Source organism: Chrysemys picta, chromosome 1 (assembly GCF_011386835.1).
Source record: "Chrysemys picta bellii isolate R12L10 chromosome 1, ASM1138683v2, whole genome shotgun sequence".
In the NCBI taxonomy this organism is placed as follows: Eukaryota; Metazoa; Chordata; order Testudines; family Emydidae; genus Chrysemys; species Chrysemys picta.
Window position 1 is genome coordinate 192,976,221 of NC_088791.1, and position 15,041 is coordinate 192,991,261.

At 41.9% G+C, this 15,041-nt stretch overlaps 2 protein-coding genes across 11 annotated transcripts in view; one reads left to right on the plus strand and one right to left on the minus strand.

Annotated features, from left to right (window-relative positions):
- The window catches only part of SETD4 (SET domain containing 4), a 24,655-nt gene extending 20,520 nt beyond the window's left edge, over positions 1-4,135 (minus strand). For 4 of the 10 annotated variants that reach the window (XM_065590240.1, XM_065590229.1, XM_065590235.1 and 1 more), the window contains exons 1-2: positions 2,057-2,194; positions 1,154-1,287 (exon numbers count right to left, since the gene is read on the minus strand). The gene's annotated coding sequence lies outside the window, so the exon portion shown is untranslated. Of the gene's footprint in view, positions 1-321; positions 1,041-1,153; positions 1,288-1,956; positions 2,195-4,032 lie in introns of those variants that run through there. The other 6 variants (XM_042855811.2, XM_065590212.1, XM_065590204.1 and 3 more) reach the window with 5 other exon arrangements.
- On the plus strand, positions 2,235-13,358 carry LOC101937374 (carbonyl reductase [NADPH] 1). The gene is made up of 4 exons (XM_005303321.5): positions 2,235-2,375; positions 4,724-5,042; positions 7,844-7,951; positions 9,720-13,358. The coding sequence occupies exons 2-4, from the start codon at positions 4,757-4,759 to the stop codon at positions 10,154-10,156; spliced, it is 831 nt and encodes a 276-aa protein (XP_005303378.1). The 5' UTR covers positions 2,235-2,375; positions 4,724-4,756; the 3' UTR covers positions 10,157-13,358.
- The last annotated feature ends 1,683 nt before the right edge of the window (positions 13,359-15,041 follow it).

Here is a 15,041-nt window from a genome sequence, read left to right on the forward strand (position 1 = left end):
ATGCAGAAACATTATTAATTTACAGTTATGTTGATACAGTGACTAATATAACCCATATATAAAATTCACAGCAAGAACACTTAAAATAACTATTTTCAATTAAAAAGTATAAGAGAGATAAGGTGGGTGAGGTAGTATCCTTTTATTGGACCAACTTCTGTGGGTAAGACAAGCCTTCAAGCTACAACAGAAGATGGTTCAATAAAAAAATATTACTTCACCCACGTTGTCTCTTTAATATCCTGGGACTGACACAGCTACACAACACTGCATTTAAAAGTATGAACATAACACACATAATTTACATAAATATTCCATTACCTTTGCAGTTCATTTCTTCAATGAAAGACAATACTGGCATGGAAAAAATTAACGTTATTCCAATAACAACCATAACTCTGACCTACAACATATAAAATATTTCATAATATACCTACACAGTTATAAATTTCAAGTAGTCAAGTTACACATATTCCTTTGATATATTTGACTAAATTACTTGTAAACACATCTTACAGGTTAGCATTTAGTTGTTACTGCAATGTGGACAGTGACACATGACAATACTGTCATTAACTGAACTGAACCATAGCTTAACTATAAGTAAAAGAAAAAAAAATTATAGGAATTAATGGGGGCAAGCCATACTTCAAAAAGAAGACACCAGAACAAAATGAGAAGATAGTCGATTTGGACAGCACTAATTATGACAGTGAAAACTATTGTTGGGGTTACTAGGCCTGCCTGAGCCAGAGTTCTTCCATGTTTAAACTCTGTCCTTCCATGTTTAACTCTGATCGACCTCAACAACCAAGGACAGGAATTGGAATGTGTAAATAGCCAGTTAGCAATTACGACCTTGTTCATTTCAGGTACCAAACCATAATGATGAGGTTTGCATGTTTCTAGTTGGGGAAGGGGTAATAAACTAAGGGTAAACAGGACCAAATAACTGTTTAGAGAGAAGTTACTAACAAGCTAGATTTATAACCCTAGAATGATTTAGTTGCTTAAATGTATAAACATGCCTTTGGTAAAGAGGGGAGGGGGAGTGGGGGGGTGGTAGAGAGGGGGAGAGAGGGGGGCTTAGTTGTAAAATGTATAAAGAAGAGAGAGAAACTGTTTTTGCTGGTGTGCTCGATTTGAGACTTGCCTGTCTCCTTGCACCACTTTGAGATCTCAAATAAACTTCGATTGTTTCTCCACCCCGGTATGTTTATTGGCGTGAAGCACTCCCCAGGCACCGAACCCCACTGTTGCTGTCCTCGGGCCCCTGTGCCGGCAACACTGTCAAGTAAGCACATTATAGCATTGCTGAGTTCAGGACCACCACCACACACACTAGATCATAGAAACTTCTATTTCCTGACATTGGTGTTGGAACAATTTGTACAGTGGGCGTGCTGAGAGCCATTGAACAAAACTGTAAACCCTGTATATGATACAAACCACTTCAAGCAGGGGGTGTTCCTGCACCCCGAGTTCCAGCACCCGTTTCCAAGGCACAACATTTTTGAATATGCGTGTACGGGTGTGGGTGAATTTCCCAATAAAAGGAGCATATCTTTTTAGGGGAGAGGATGACGATTCTAACACACATGAATCACTTCTTCCACAAGTCTACAGCTGTAAGCGAGAAAGCCTATGTGTGTGTGTTTTCCCCCTCCAGTTCCGGCATCAGGCCTTTTCTTAACAAATGGCTTGATCTCTAATAGCAGCACCGGTTGCATTATCAACTGCATACTGAAATGAGTAACAATATTACTTCTAGCGCCTTGGATTTTCAGAGCCCTGCGCAAGAGATTAAATAAATACGAAAAATCTCTACCACCACGGGAGACAGTTATAACAAAACCACTGCGTTCACAGCTCCGATCGCTGACTGGAGTACCCCGGCTACATTTTCTGGTTCTTTCCGGAGTTGCCATCAGACAAAGAGCTTTAAAAAAAACCTACCCGCTAGTGCCTGTAAACAATCCCATTCAAACTACGGCCTTTCGCTTACAGCTCCAGATCTCGCACAGATAGCACATGGTAAAGCAAAAACCTCACTTACACTCAAGCCAGGCCCCAGCAGCCAGACTGCTCGCGCTTATCCCCCACGGACACAGCTGCAGCGCAGCCACGTGTTTCCTGCCTCCTCTCCCCCAGTCCCACACCCAGCTCGGAGCCGCAGGCAGCCCGCGGACATATCTAGAACTCCGCCTCCAGCTCGCTCGCTCCTCTCGCTGTTCTCTTATCAGGCGTGAGAAACGTCTGTGTCGAGAGCGCTCCGCCCTCTCGGATCGACCCTTCTGGGCTGATGCATAAAAACCGTTGGATCTTAGCGTAGGAGCCTGAAGCAGCTAAAGAGGCTGAGCTACGTAGTGCCAGAGGTGAGTTTGCAAGTTGCTTTCTTCACCCTAGCACCCCCTTCCCCAGCGAACCCACCCCCGGGGGGCAGCTTGCATAAAGCGTTCCTTGCAGCCTGCCTTTGCTTGTTACGGAGATCAGACCGCATTTCTTGTGCAGGGCTGGCCTTAGGGAAAATGGTGCCCTGGGTGAACTTGTATTCTGGTGCCCCAGTCCACATGGGTATGGTGCCTGCCCCCTATGGCCCTTGTGAGCTCCCCCCCTGTTGCCCCAATCCCTGTCTCATCCCCCCTCCTGCACCCCAACCCCTGTGTTGCACTCTCTTTGCTCCTAACCCGTGCACCCCGCTCCTGCGCCCACATTGGGAAATGACCTGGATGCAGGGAGCAGCTGGCATTGCTGCTCGCTCTCCCCCCTCTGATGCAGCTCCTCCACACACCCCTAAAAGCTGTGAGGGGGGGAGTGAGGAGTGATGTCAGGGCTCTGTGCATTTTCCCCACCAGGGCTGCATAAGGGAAGGACAGGAGAGCAGTAGCCCAATGCGGGGAAAGTGACCTGGATACATGGAGCACTCCGTGTTGCTCTTCGCTTCCCCTCCTCACCTTCCCCACAGCCTCCTAGGGGGGCACGAAGGAATGTGGGGGGGGTGTCATAGGTTTCACCAGGGCTGGTGCTACCATTAAGGTAAACTAGGTGGTTGCCTAGGGTGCCAAGATTTGGGGGCGCCAAAAAGCGGTGCCCTCAATTTTTTTTTTTTTTACAGCGTTCCTACGCCCCCTCCCCAAGCGCGCGGTTGCCGCTCCACTTCTCCCGCCTCTCAGGCTTGCAGCGCCAATCATCTGTTTGGCACCACAAGCCTGGGAGGGGAGGAGAATTAGAGCGGGGGCGGTGTGCTCAGGGAGGAGGCGGGGCAGAGGTGAGCTGGGGTGGGGAGCTGCCGCACGGCTCGGCTCCCCGTGTGGGGGACGCCTCAGAACAGAGAGGGGGAGCTGCTGCAGGGCTGGGGGGAGGAGGGGTTGCAAGGTGGAAGTTTCGCCTACGGCGCAAAACTTCCTTGCACCGGCTCTGGGTTTCACCCCCACTCTGAACTTTAGGGTACAGATGTGGGGACCTGTATGAGAACCCCTAAACTTAATTACCAGCTTAGATTAGTATGCTGCCACCACCAAATCGTTTAAACAACCGTTTGAGTCATTTGGGAATTCTGTCTTCCCCCCAAAATATCTCCCTCCCAGGTACTATAACCCTTCCCTGGGTAACCTTGAGAGACTTCCTCCACCAATTTCCTGGTGAACACCGATCCAAACCCTTGGATCTTAAAACAAGAAGAAATTAATCATCCCCCCCTTTGCTGGCAGGATTTGAGTTTAATTTCCCTTTTCCCCCACCAATTCCTGGTGAGTCCAGATCCAACCCCCTTGGATCTTAAAACAAGGAAAAATCAGTCAGGTTCTTAAAAGAAGACTTAATTAAAGAAAGAAAGGTGAAAGAAAAACCTCTGGGAGATTAGCATGCAAGCTATTCTCACAGACAACAGATTCAGAAACACAGAGGATTTCTCTCTGGGCATAAAAACTTAAAGTACACAAAAGAAAACCCAATTTGATTCCCCCTCTATTTCAAAAAGAAGTCACAAAAGGAAATAAACATAAGCTAATTTATTCCTTCTCTAATACTCACTACCCTGGTTGATTCTTGGATCTTTTCACTCGGGCACAGAACTTAATGAAGAGAGCAAAGGAAAAACTTCCATCCTTCCTCTTGAAAAATCTTGTCCGTCCGTGTCTCTCCCCCCCCCCCCCCCCCCCCCATTGGTTCCCCTGGTCAGGTGTCAGCTAGGCTAGGTGAACTTCTTAACCCTTTACAGGTAAAAGAGGCATTAACCCTTAACTGTCTGTTTATGGGGGGGCGGGGGGGGGGAAGCAGTGTCTGTGCATTACTTACCCACCATGTTCCTCTGGTGGGAAGAAGCAGTGACTGGGAGAAATCTGGGTGCCCCCCACAGAGCACTCCCCTGCCAGCTGTGAGCAGCTTCTGACTCTACACTGGCAGTGCATACCTCTACTGCCACACAGCGCCCCCTAGGCGATTGCAGGGTAGCTCACCCCCGAGGCCAGCCCTGTCCCTGATTGCCCTAGACCGCTCTTTGGCTCACATTCATTTGCAAAGCACTTTGAAGAAGCAAGCTACAGGATAAGTGCCGATTGTTCGTTGAAAAACTGGAGACCAACCTTATTTTGCCCAATTATTTCTTGGTTTGGCAACAGAAGAGAAATGTACATTTGCAGAAAATTGCATAGAGAGCGAGCAGGTAGGAGTGCATAGTCACAATAACCAAATATATACACCTATATTCTTTTGCCTGTTGCAGTGAACTTATTTTGCCATCCACTAGCCCAGGAGGATGTCCAGCACCCCAGTAGCTGTGGTGACCGGGGGCAACAAAGGGATTGGATTTGCTATTGTGCGGGCTCTGTGTAAGCAGTTCACTGGGGATGTGTACCTGACAGCCCGGGACCCAGGACGGGGTCAGGTTGCGGTGACAAAGCTGCAGCAGGAGGGACTGAACCCACTTTTCCACCAGCTGGACATCGAAGATCTGCAGAGTATCCGGACTCTGCAGGACTTCCTGAAGGAGAAATACGGAGGGCTGAATGTGCTGGTTAATAATGCAGGGATTGCTTTTAAAGGTACAATGCTGGCTCATTGGCAAGGCTTTGTGAGCTGTAAATTACATAAAAAATGATGAGTAGGTCGTGTCTGCTTTTACAAGAATCATGCTAGCTGGAGAGGCAAGCAAGTATGATGATACCTAGCTCATCCCTGTGCCAGCAGAGAGCTGTTCCCAACTTGACATTTTTCTGGTGCTTTGTCAGATCTCATTTTTGATCTTGTCTTCACTGCTGTGTTAGCTCAAGATATAACTCAAATTATGTAACCCAACTCCTGTCCGTGTCCCTCCCCCCAACACACACACACACACACCCCTCTCTCTAGCTCAAGAGAAGTGGTGCTTTAAACTTGAGCTAGCTGGACCATCTGGGAGCATGCTCAAGTGCTGCTGAAGTAATGCAGTGGGGAGGCTGCTACTCTGTTATTAAAAGCCAGTCATGCTGTGCAGCTCAAGGATTGCTTTGCAGAGTGGCTGCTCTCATTCTATCTAGGCATGAGAAATATGGAGATATACCTATCTCATAGAACTGGAAGGGACCCCAAAAGATCATCGAGTCCAGCCCCCACTAGCAGAACTAAGTACTGATTTTTGCCCCAGATCCCTAAGTGGCCTCCTCAAGGATTGTACTCACAACCTTGGGTTTAGCAGGCCAGTGCTCAAGCCACTGAGCTATCCCTCCCCCCAACTGAGCTATCCCTCCCCCAGAGGCAAGGGAGTGTAGATAACTCAATTTAATTCTGCAGGGAACACACCTTTAGGGAGCTATTTACCATGGTGATGAGCACTGTATAAATAAACAGACTATTTAGAAGCTATTCCTACCAACATAGTTTCCTCTACTTACTTTGGGAGTCTTAGAAAATATTATAGGACTCTATTTGTCAGGAGGCTTCTCTTGATGTTTAGTCTAAATTGTTCTTTCCTTAATTTAATCTTGTTACTCTGATTGCCTCAAGTACCATTTTAAATAATTCCCCTGTGACCTGAATGATGTTGCCTTTCAAATACTGGATTTGGTATTAAACTGATCTGTTGTTGAACGTATTCATGCATAAATCACTATCTCAACAGAAACTTCTCTTTGTAAGGTATATGCATAGTGGGAAGTGCTTGCCATGTAATGACTGTGCACAGAACTCTTTTAATAGTGCTGGGGGATTCTAGCAAAGGTTATTTGTCACACAGCATGGATGATACATATTTTTTTGCGACAACTCACAAACCGCAGCCATCTGCCCTGAGCTCTGGGAAAACCTGCTTAAAAAGAGATTTTAAAATGTATTAAATGTTGATAAAGAACAAAAACTCTTATGTCCTAGTTACAGCTTACATTTCTTATTTGGGAGCTATTATCTTGACTCATCACTGCTTTACCCCTGTTTTGATGCTGAAACCATTGAAATCGGTGATGAATTGGGCCTCGTGTCTCAGTGTTAATATACTGGTCAGTATTCTGTAAATAGTGGTGTCCTGGCACATTGCTCAAGAGAACAGGTAAGGTGGTTATTAGCAACGCCTTTAAGGAATATCTCCATTAGTTTAAGCAATAGGTGTTCAGTTACAGCCACTCCTTGGAGTTACCTGCAGGTATGTTGTATCTAGCAAGGGGACTACAACAATTGGTATCTATTTACACTACTTGGAGAGCCCTCGTGCTTGTAGAATCAATCCTTCCTCATCATCATCATCCACTCATTATACTCCACACCCGAACATAGCCACTCTATGAACTTCATACCCTCGTATCTCAATGCCTGTACTTTGACCCATCAACCTTTTACCCCCAATCGGGGATATTGCAGATTATGTATTCCTTATGCCACCTGATCTTAAACCAAACTTTGCACCCTCGATAATCTGTATGTTATTCCCCGATAACCAGAAACTTCTATGCTCAAACTCTGTTCACTCTTTTTAACATCATCTTAATAAAATTTTTATTCTGAGTATCTACTACAGAATGACAGTGCTCCCTGTTTCTTCCTTCCCTGCCACAAAGAAACAGGCTTAGTTGCCCCCATTTGCTGCAGTTCTTCAAAAGCTTGATGTTGCCTGCATGGGAATCCTATCTCTGTGCAGCACTCATCATCCTGGCTCAAACGCATGCTGAAACTCAACACACCAGCAGTAACAACCCAGCCATTGCCTAATACGCATGATTGAGCTCTAAATCTGTATAAAGAATGCAGCTCCCTGCCCTGTTTTGAGGCATCAGTTGTGTCATCAGCTCTTGTGGGGGGAGCACAGAACCCTAAACTAAGGTCTGGTCTATACTACCCGCCTGAATCGGCGGGTAGAAATCGACCTCTCGGGGATCGATTTATCGCGTCCCGTCGGGACGCGACAATCGATCCCCGAATCGGCGCTCTAACTCCACCAGCGGAGGTGGTAGTAAGCGCCGCCGACAAAAAGCGGCAGAAGTCGATTTTGCCGCCGTCCTCACAACGGGGTAAGTCGGCTGCAATATGTCGAATTCAGCTACGCTATTCACGTAGCTGAATTTGCGTATCTTAAATCGACTCCCCGCTGTAGTGTAGATGTACCCTAAGAGTTCTTAGCAGGTGAAAATCTTCTCAATCTTCCACTAATCTAATATTGCATATTTGGGCCTTTGCATTTTAAAATGTTAATCTTTGCAGCACTGTGTACCTGTTACTTTTCTGCACTTTCTCTGTTAAACATCTGCTTCCTAATTTATACAGAAATGACTACTGTAGAAGGAATTAGGATTAACTCTAGTTTTCAGAGACCTGTATTTTCCCATTAACCTGTGAGCATAACTTCAATGTTATATATTTTTCTTCTCCCTGTGAACAGTTGCTGATACCACTCCATTTGCTATTCAAGCAGAGGTTACAATGAGGACAAACTTTTTTGCAACAAGGGACGTCTGCACGGAGTTGCTACCCCTCATAAAGCCTCATGGTAAGTATAACCTAACAAATACCAAAGTATCATTGAGAATAACTCTTGCTTCTCACAAGGGGGAAAACCCTACCCTCTGTTAGGAATTCGCTGCCCACAGGAGTACCAGTGCATTTCTGCTCCATCAAAAGTAAGAAGACAAGAATAGCTTGCATGCACGTCTTGACGTACAGAATGTCTCTGCTTTTTAATCTAAAGTTGCTTCTATTCCAATCCCTTTCTTTACTAATGGTTTATTCTGGAAGTGCTTATCTGTGCCATGATGCAGAAATGACGGATTGTCAATTGCCTCATCTGTCCTTGCTTCAGACAAGAGGAAATGGGGATATTTCAATGTTCTGCTTGCTCACAAAAATGGAGCACTGAGGCTGAGTTCAGTGTTCTGTACAGGCTTGCACACAGTCATTGAAGAAACCTAACTCCCTAGTCTTGTTGCTGTCTCCCTGCAGAGAAGTTTCACTCTATGTACACTGCAGCCCTTGTTTTGGGAGCTGACACATTTGTCAGCATCGGGTATGCCATTAGAAATACCATATTATTTTGAAAGGTAGTGAAAATCATCCCATGTGGCGATAAATGCTACAGGATGAAAGAGTTGTGTGGGTCCACACAATAATGGTAAACCGAATAGGAGAGGCCAGGATGAGACATACTAAACTCACAAATATAACACAGTTTTATTATCAACAGACAGATGATCTGCGCTTCACTGTGCGTGCAGCAGTTCTGTTTTTCCCAGCTGAACCTCTGGGAATGTCTTAGAACCCTGTGACGTCACAGGTGGAGATGTTTGAAAGGGACATAGGTCAAACTTTCCCCAAAATCTAGGTTTTGTAAAAACTTGTTTATACAACACCAAAAACCAGTAGAAAAGGTGTCATGGCTTTGTTCAAAACCAACAAACATTCCCATACTATAAAGATAAATGATCTTGAAAGGATATCTGTACTTATTTAGATACAGTTTTTATTTCTGGAGGGTGTATTTGGGTTTTTAAGAGACCACTCCTCTTTTCAGCACACATCCCAGATAATGACTGTCCACTGAGGAACCCTACAGAAGGAAGGAATCCCACACACATTCAATATATGGGAGGATTGGCTGACCGAGATGTGCAGTTGCAGAATCAGTCGTCGTCTTCCCTTTTTCCCCCACCCTGATGCTGGGACACACATTGCACTCTGTTGTGTGTTTGGCTTGCAGATCCCCTTCATGGGCTCCATACAGCCTGCCTCCCCTCAGTGCAGTGGAACCATATTGCTTTTATTGCATTCAAGGCCCTCCTAACCTGTAGGTAGGACTCTTTCCCTAGGAATTTTGAGAGACCTCTTCATTCATACCAATTTAAAGTAGAAGGGAGAACAAAGTTCCTATCAAAAGTCCCATGCCCCAATTTTGCAAACACTGCTGAGGGGAGGGTTTACTCTTGTACATAGGCCCATTTCTGTTTGTTGTTGTGGTGGTTTTTTTTTTTTTTTTTTTATGGGATTATTCATGGAAGCATGGTGTTTGGTAGTGAGTGTTTGCAGGATCAGGATTTGTTTGTTTATTCAGAAATATCCCTATTTAAAATTGTAGAGGTGGGATATGTCAAATATTTGCTAGCAATTCTATTACATCCAACAGTGTGTTTTGGTTTGGTTTTTAAACTGTTCTGAAAAGCAATCACCATACATAGACCTTCGTGGAGCACTTTTCAGGATCAAGACCTAATATTGTGTATGGGCATGTTTATTTTATATATTTATTTATAATTTTCTTTTAATAGGCAGAGTAGTGAATGTATCTAGCATGGGAAGTGTATCCGCTCTGGCAAGATGTAGCCGGGATCTGCAGCAGAAGTTTCGTAGTGACACAATCACTGAGGAGGAGCTAGTGAAACTCATGACAAAGTTTGTGGAGGATACCAAGAATGGAGTGCATGAGAAGGAGGGCTGGCCAAATACTGCTTATGGTGTGACCAAAATTGGAGTCACGGTCTTGTCCAGAATCCAGGCCCGGATGTTGAACAAGGAAAGGAAAGCTGATCGAATTCTTCTAAATGCCTGTTGCCCTGGATGGGTGAGAACCGACATGGCAGGTCCCAATGCCACTAAAAGTGCAGATGAGGGAGCCGAGACTCCAGTTTATTTAGCCCTTTTAGCCCCTGATGCTGATGGGCCTCATGGGCAGTTTGTTAGTGAAAAGAAAGTGCAAAAGTGGTAATCCTTTATTTGTATATGTGAGATGCAGTCCAGAAACAATATCAGATATTACTAATTTATTGTTGGTACCAATAATAGTTAAGCATCTGTAAATGTCTTTGCCATTTCTAATATCTTATTAGGGTTTATAGAATATACACAAGGTTTCTGCTATTGCAAAATAATTGCAGTTTGGAATAGTGCATGAATTAAACTGTGCCTTTAATTTAGTTTTTAAAGGTATGAAAAGTGTTGAAATAAAAAAGTATAGTTTAATAAGCTAAAATGCATTTGTTGAAATTTATATTCTCTTTAGTGGTGGTGGGGGGAAGAGGTGTGTTCTTTTTAGTGATTTCACATACTGTTCCTGGTGAGATTATGATGTCTAACTATTTGATCTTAAAAGTAACCATATCAGTTTGAAATAGAAAGTCATTCCATTTTAAGTGAGATGGCAAAGATGGATGACTTGGCATAGATTAATGTGAAACCGTTCCTGCAAATATATTCTCAGCCCAGAAGTCCCCAAGAGACTGCTTATGCTGTTTAGTTGAATGCTTCTTCAAACTCTTCAGTATGTAGGGCTTCATTCTGCTCCCACTGAAGTCAGCAGCAAAATTCCATTGACTTCAATGAGAATAGGATCCAACCGGGGACACTCAATCTTCTGAAGCTAAAGAGTAGTTTGATAATTCAAAGTAAAGGCTTGGAGATACAAGATCTATAGTCAGATTCACCCTGAGAGTAATTTTTAGCCCATTGTAAATTAATTCACATTTTGTATTTATTCTCATGCCCACAGTGAATTAATAAATTCAGGTAGTCATAGCCTTTTGTCCACAGCTTCAGAATAAATTAACCTAGTTCCTATGGTAACAAACAAACAAACAAAAATAGGGTAACATTTATTGCTGATTTTCACCTCACTCTTCTAATACTACAAAACATGAACAGTTCAACTGCTTGATAAGTGCCATGTAAACAAATAATTGTAATTTATTGCAGCTCTATGCTGAATGCCCTGACCAACACACCCAAGAGAAGCAGTGAGAACTCTGTGGGTTTTTTTTTTTTTTTTTTAAGTATTTTTATAATTCTTTCTCCCAAACTTTCATCCCCAGGCTTCTATGCACAGATTGAGTTGTAAGGATAGCAGATAAACCTGATTTATCAGGATTATTTTAGATTGTAACTTCATTAGGACAGGGACTGTCTCTTACTATGCATTTGTACAATGGGGCCTTACATTTATGCTTAACACAGTGACACTTTGACTGAGGTTCACGAGCCGCAAGTGGCTGTTTAATGTGTCTCCTGCGGCTCTTTGCAGCAAACGATATTAAAACGCAGTGTGATTTAATTATTAGCCCATCAGGAGGTTCTTACTATGTTAACCAATTAAGTTATCAACTTGCACTAAGTTATTAACTTATTTGCTGTGAGAATATTCTAGATATATAAAACTAAATATTTCCCTGTCATTCATATTACTGTGGCTCTTCTTGGTAATGTTGATTGTTAATTTGGCTCCTGAACCACTGAGATATGAGTATCACTGCTGTATTAAATATAATTTAATAATAATACCAAATGGAAAAACTTATTCAAACTGCCTCCCAGGCATACTCCACAACACAGAAATACCACTCGTCTGGCCTTGTCCAATGCTTGTGATCTGAGCATAAACAAGCACACTCCCAAATGAAATAGTGGAAGTGAAGCCACCTATTATTGCAGCTTTACTACATTTCTGCATATTATAGCCACTTTCTGTTTCACTCAGGCACCAAAAATATAAGATCACAGGTGTATGTTGGGGTGGTTTCTGAGACCTCATCAACCTGGTTCCCAAGAACTCCACTCTACTCCAAATTCATTACTGAGGTTTCTTTACTGGCACACAATCAAACTATACTTGAGTAGATCAGGATGAAGAATGGGAGTGGGTACAAGGGATGCCAGACATCCAAACTTCCTGCCTTAATGTAGATTTACACTTCACATTACATTCACTATACATTGCAACACATGTGAGATTGGCTTGGTTACTTTGGAGGAACCAATCTCTGTACAGCATGCTCTGTCCACATGGTATCCATGTTTGACTTGACTTTACTTTCTGCCTCATCTTTACACTCCCAATTTCCCTTGTCCATTGGTATCTTGTTCTTAGTAAATGGTTCCCTGGTGTTCCCTCACTTATATTAGCGAGCTCAGACATTGTCTTTTAGCTTACTGATCCATTTGCTTATTTTAGCACAAACATTTCATTTTCAGCCTGCTGATCCAGTTACCTCCCTAATCCTGTCTTCCAAAAAATGAGGCTTCCCCTATATTCAATTACGTATGTCAAGCCATCTTATATTCCATTGCTTTTCTTTTTATTTCTTTTCTTTTCTCCATAATTATTCATTTCATTTGTATCATCTTCCTGTCTTTTTGTGCCCTCTTCCTAAGTTTATTACCTTGCAACACATTCCCAATAGTTGTAATTTGAATCCCCATAAATACTAGGCTCAAAGTACGAACCAGGACCTGGGGGGAGTACTGGGGTCGGGGCTTCAGCTCCGCAGAGGGCACTGGGGCACACAGCCACCTGAAAAACAAAACACAACCTATTGTGGCTCTTCTTTGGAGCCCTTATTGGATTTTAATTAAGTACCATGTCTTGTTTACATTCCTTTTACTGTGTAAATTGCACATGTAATAGAAATGTACATTCCTTTCATAATTTAACCTCTACTTTTTACTTGCTATAACATATTAGGCATATCAATGTAATTATATAATTACTATTATTAATAATTACTTTTCTTCTGCAGCTCTTTTAGCTGTTCCTTTATTACTGAAAATGGATACAGGGTCTCTTCCCCATAATCCTGGGTGTGGCTGCCCTTTAAGTCCCTACTTTTATTTACTAATTTGTATTTAACATTTACAACTTAATTTAAAAAATGTTAAACGTTGTAAAAGTATTAAGACACCCCAAGTGTTAATTAACAAAGTTAAGGCTGCCAGGAAACACTGGCTGCTGCCCAAAGAGTGTCTTGTCAGCTTTGCAAACCTTGAATGAAAGATTCAGATGGATTTTTAGTGGAATCTTTTGAAAGCCACATGTACATTTTCTTTTTAAATAGATGTTTTCTTAAATTCTGAGGTCCCTTGCTATGTTGTATTTATGTATGTTTATTATGAGAGACCAAATAAATATTTTAAACTTGCTAGGTTTAGCCTTGCCAGCTGATCCTTTGAACTTCTTTCTTTTCTAAAATGGCTTTATAATCCTGAAGTTTTCCTTTCATAAAGTGCAAGTTATGACACATTTAAGTTGCTTACATTTCTGTAACCCTTCTGCCAGGTTGAGGCAGCAGCAACAAGAGTTTACATCTCTAAACTGCAATGTTCATATTTTATATAAAGCTTTGAATCAGGGCTGTCAATCGCAATTAACGCAAGTGATTAACACAAAACAAATTAACTAGATTTTAAAAGTAATAATTAATCTCAGTTTTAATTGCACTGTTAAACAATAATAGAATACCAATTTAAATTACAAAGTGCTCACCTTATATTATTACAAATATTTGCACTGTAAAAAAGATAAAAGAAATAATATTTTTCAATTCACCATATACAAGTCTACTCGGTCTTACTTCTTGTTCAATCAATCTCTAAGACAAGTTTGTTTACATTTATGGGAAGTAATACTGTCTGCTTCATATTTATAATGTCACCAGAAAATGAGAACTGGCATTCACATGGCACTTTTGTAGCTGGCATTGCAAGGTATTTATGTACCAGATATGCTACACATTCGTATGCCTCTTCATGCTTCCACTTGTAGGCACTAAAGATTTACATTTTGTTTTGAGTTCAGTTATGTTTAAAAAAAAATTGTACATTTGTAAGTTATACTTTCACAATAAAGAGATTGCTCTACAGTACTTGTATGAGATGACTTGAAAAATATTCTTTTTTACAGTACAAATATTTATAATAAAAAATAATATATAGTGAGCACTGTACACTTTGTATTCTGTGTTGTAATTGAAATCAATATATTTGAAAATGTAGAAAAACATCCAAAAGTGTTTATAATACATTTAAATTGATATTCTATTATTGTTTAACAGTATGATTAAAACTGCAAGTAATTGGGATTTTTTTTTTTTAATTGTTTGACAGCCTACTTCGAATAAGTTCTTCACAGGCAAGATAACTTTTTTGGCCTGGGCTCTTATAACTGTTGTATCCTGGCTACATTTTGTTTTACTGCTGTTTTCTCTCCTTTATTTTTCTTCTGTATCTAAGCTGAGACTATAGTAAGATCACTGTTTTTTCTGGCAGGCAATTCCAGCTGCTGTTTCATTTATTTTTTCCTTTAACTTAGCACTACAATTTTTTACCTCCCTTTTCTGTGCCAACGTTACATTCCTACTAGTACATTTGGAAGCAGTTAAGCCATACAGAAATCGCTGTTTCCTTTAGTGATTTCAGCTCAATCATCCATAGTAAGCCAATTTCAGTCAGATTGTCTCTGTACCTGCAGCAACTAGCACAATTGCTCATTTACAGACACATTCATTGGGAAGGGTCCATTTCCTTCAAAATGGCTGACAAGGCTTCTCAGGAGGGAAAAGCACATACTATAGTCATGGTAGTCACCACCACTGACCTCCCCTTTGCATAGTTTGTTTGATTACTAAAGATTTCACCAGGCAGGACTTCACCATGTTATACTGCCATAACTGGCTTTCATTCTCAAACCAAGCACTCTCTTTTCTTTAAAACTTTTACTCTTTAACATTTCCCCAACCCCGACTGTTCAGCTCCCTTGGAACTCTGCAGTCTTAATTTGTGCAAAAGCTCCTTTAAGTCCTCACTCTTTTTCTTTAAATCACTTACTT

Bases quoted from the DNA above. Each gene is read 5' to 3' on its own strand.
- LOC101937374 (XM_005303321.5), top strand. From the start codon at position 4,757: ATGTCCAGCACCCCAGTAGCTGTGGTGACCGGGGGCAACAAAGGGATT. The intron at 5,043-7,843 runs GTACAATGCTGG...CCCTGTGAACAG, and splicing joins TGCAGGGATTGCTTTTAAAG to TTGCTGATACCACTCCATTT. The intron at 7,952-9,719 runs GTAAGTATAACC...TTCTTTTAATAG, and splicing joins ACCCCTCATAAAGCCTCATG to GCAGAGTAGTGAATGTATCT.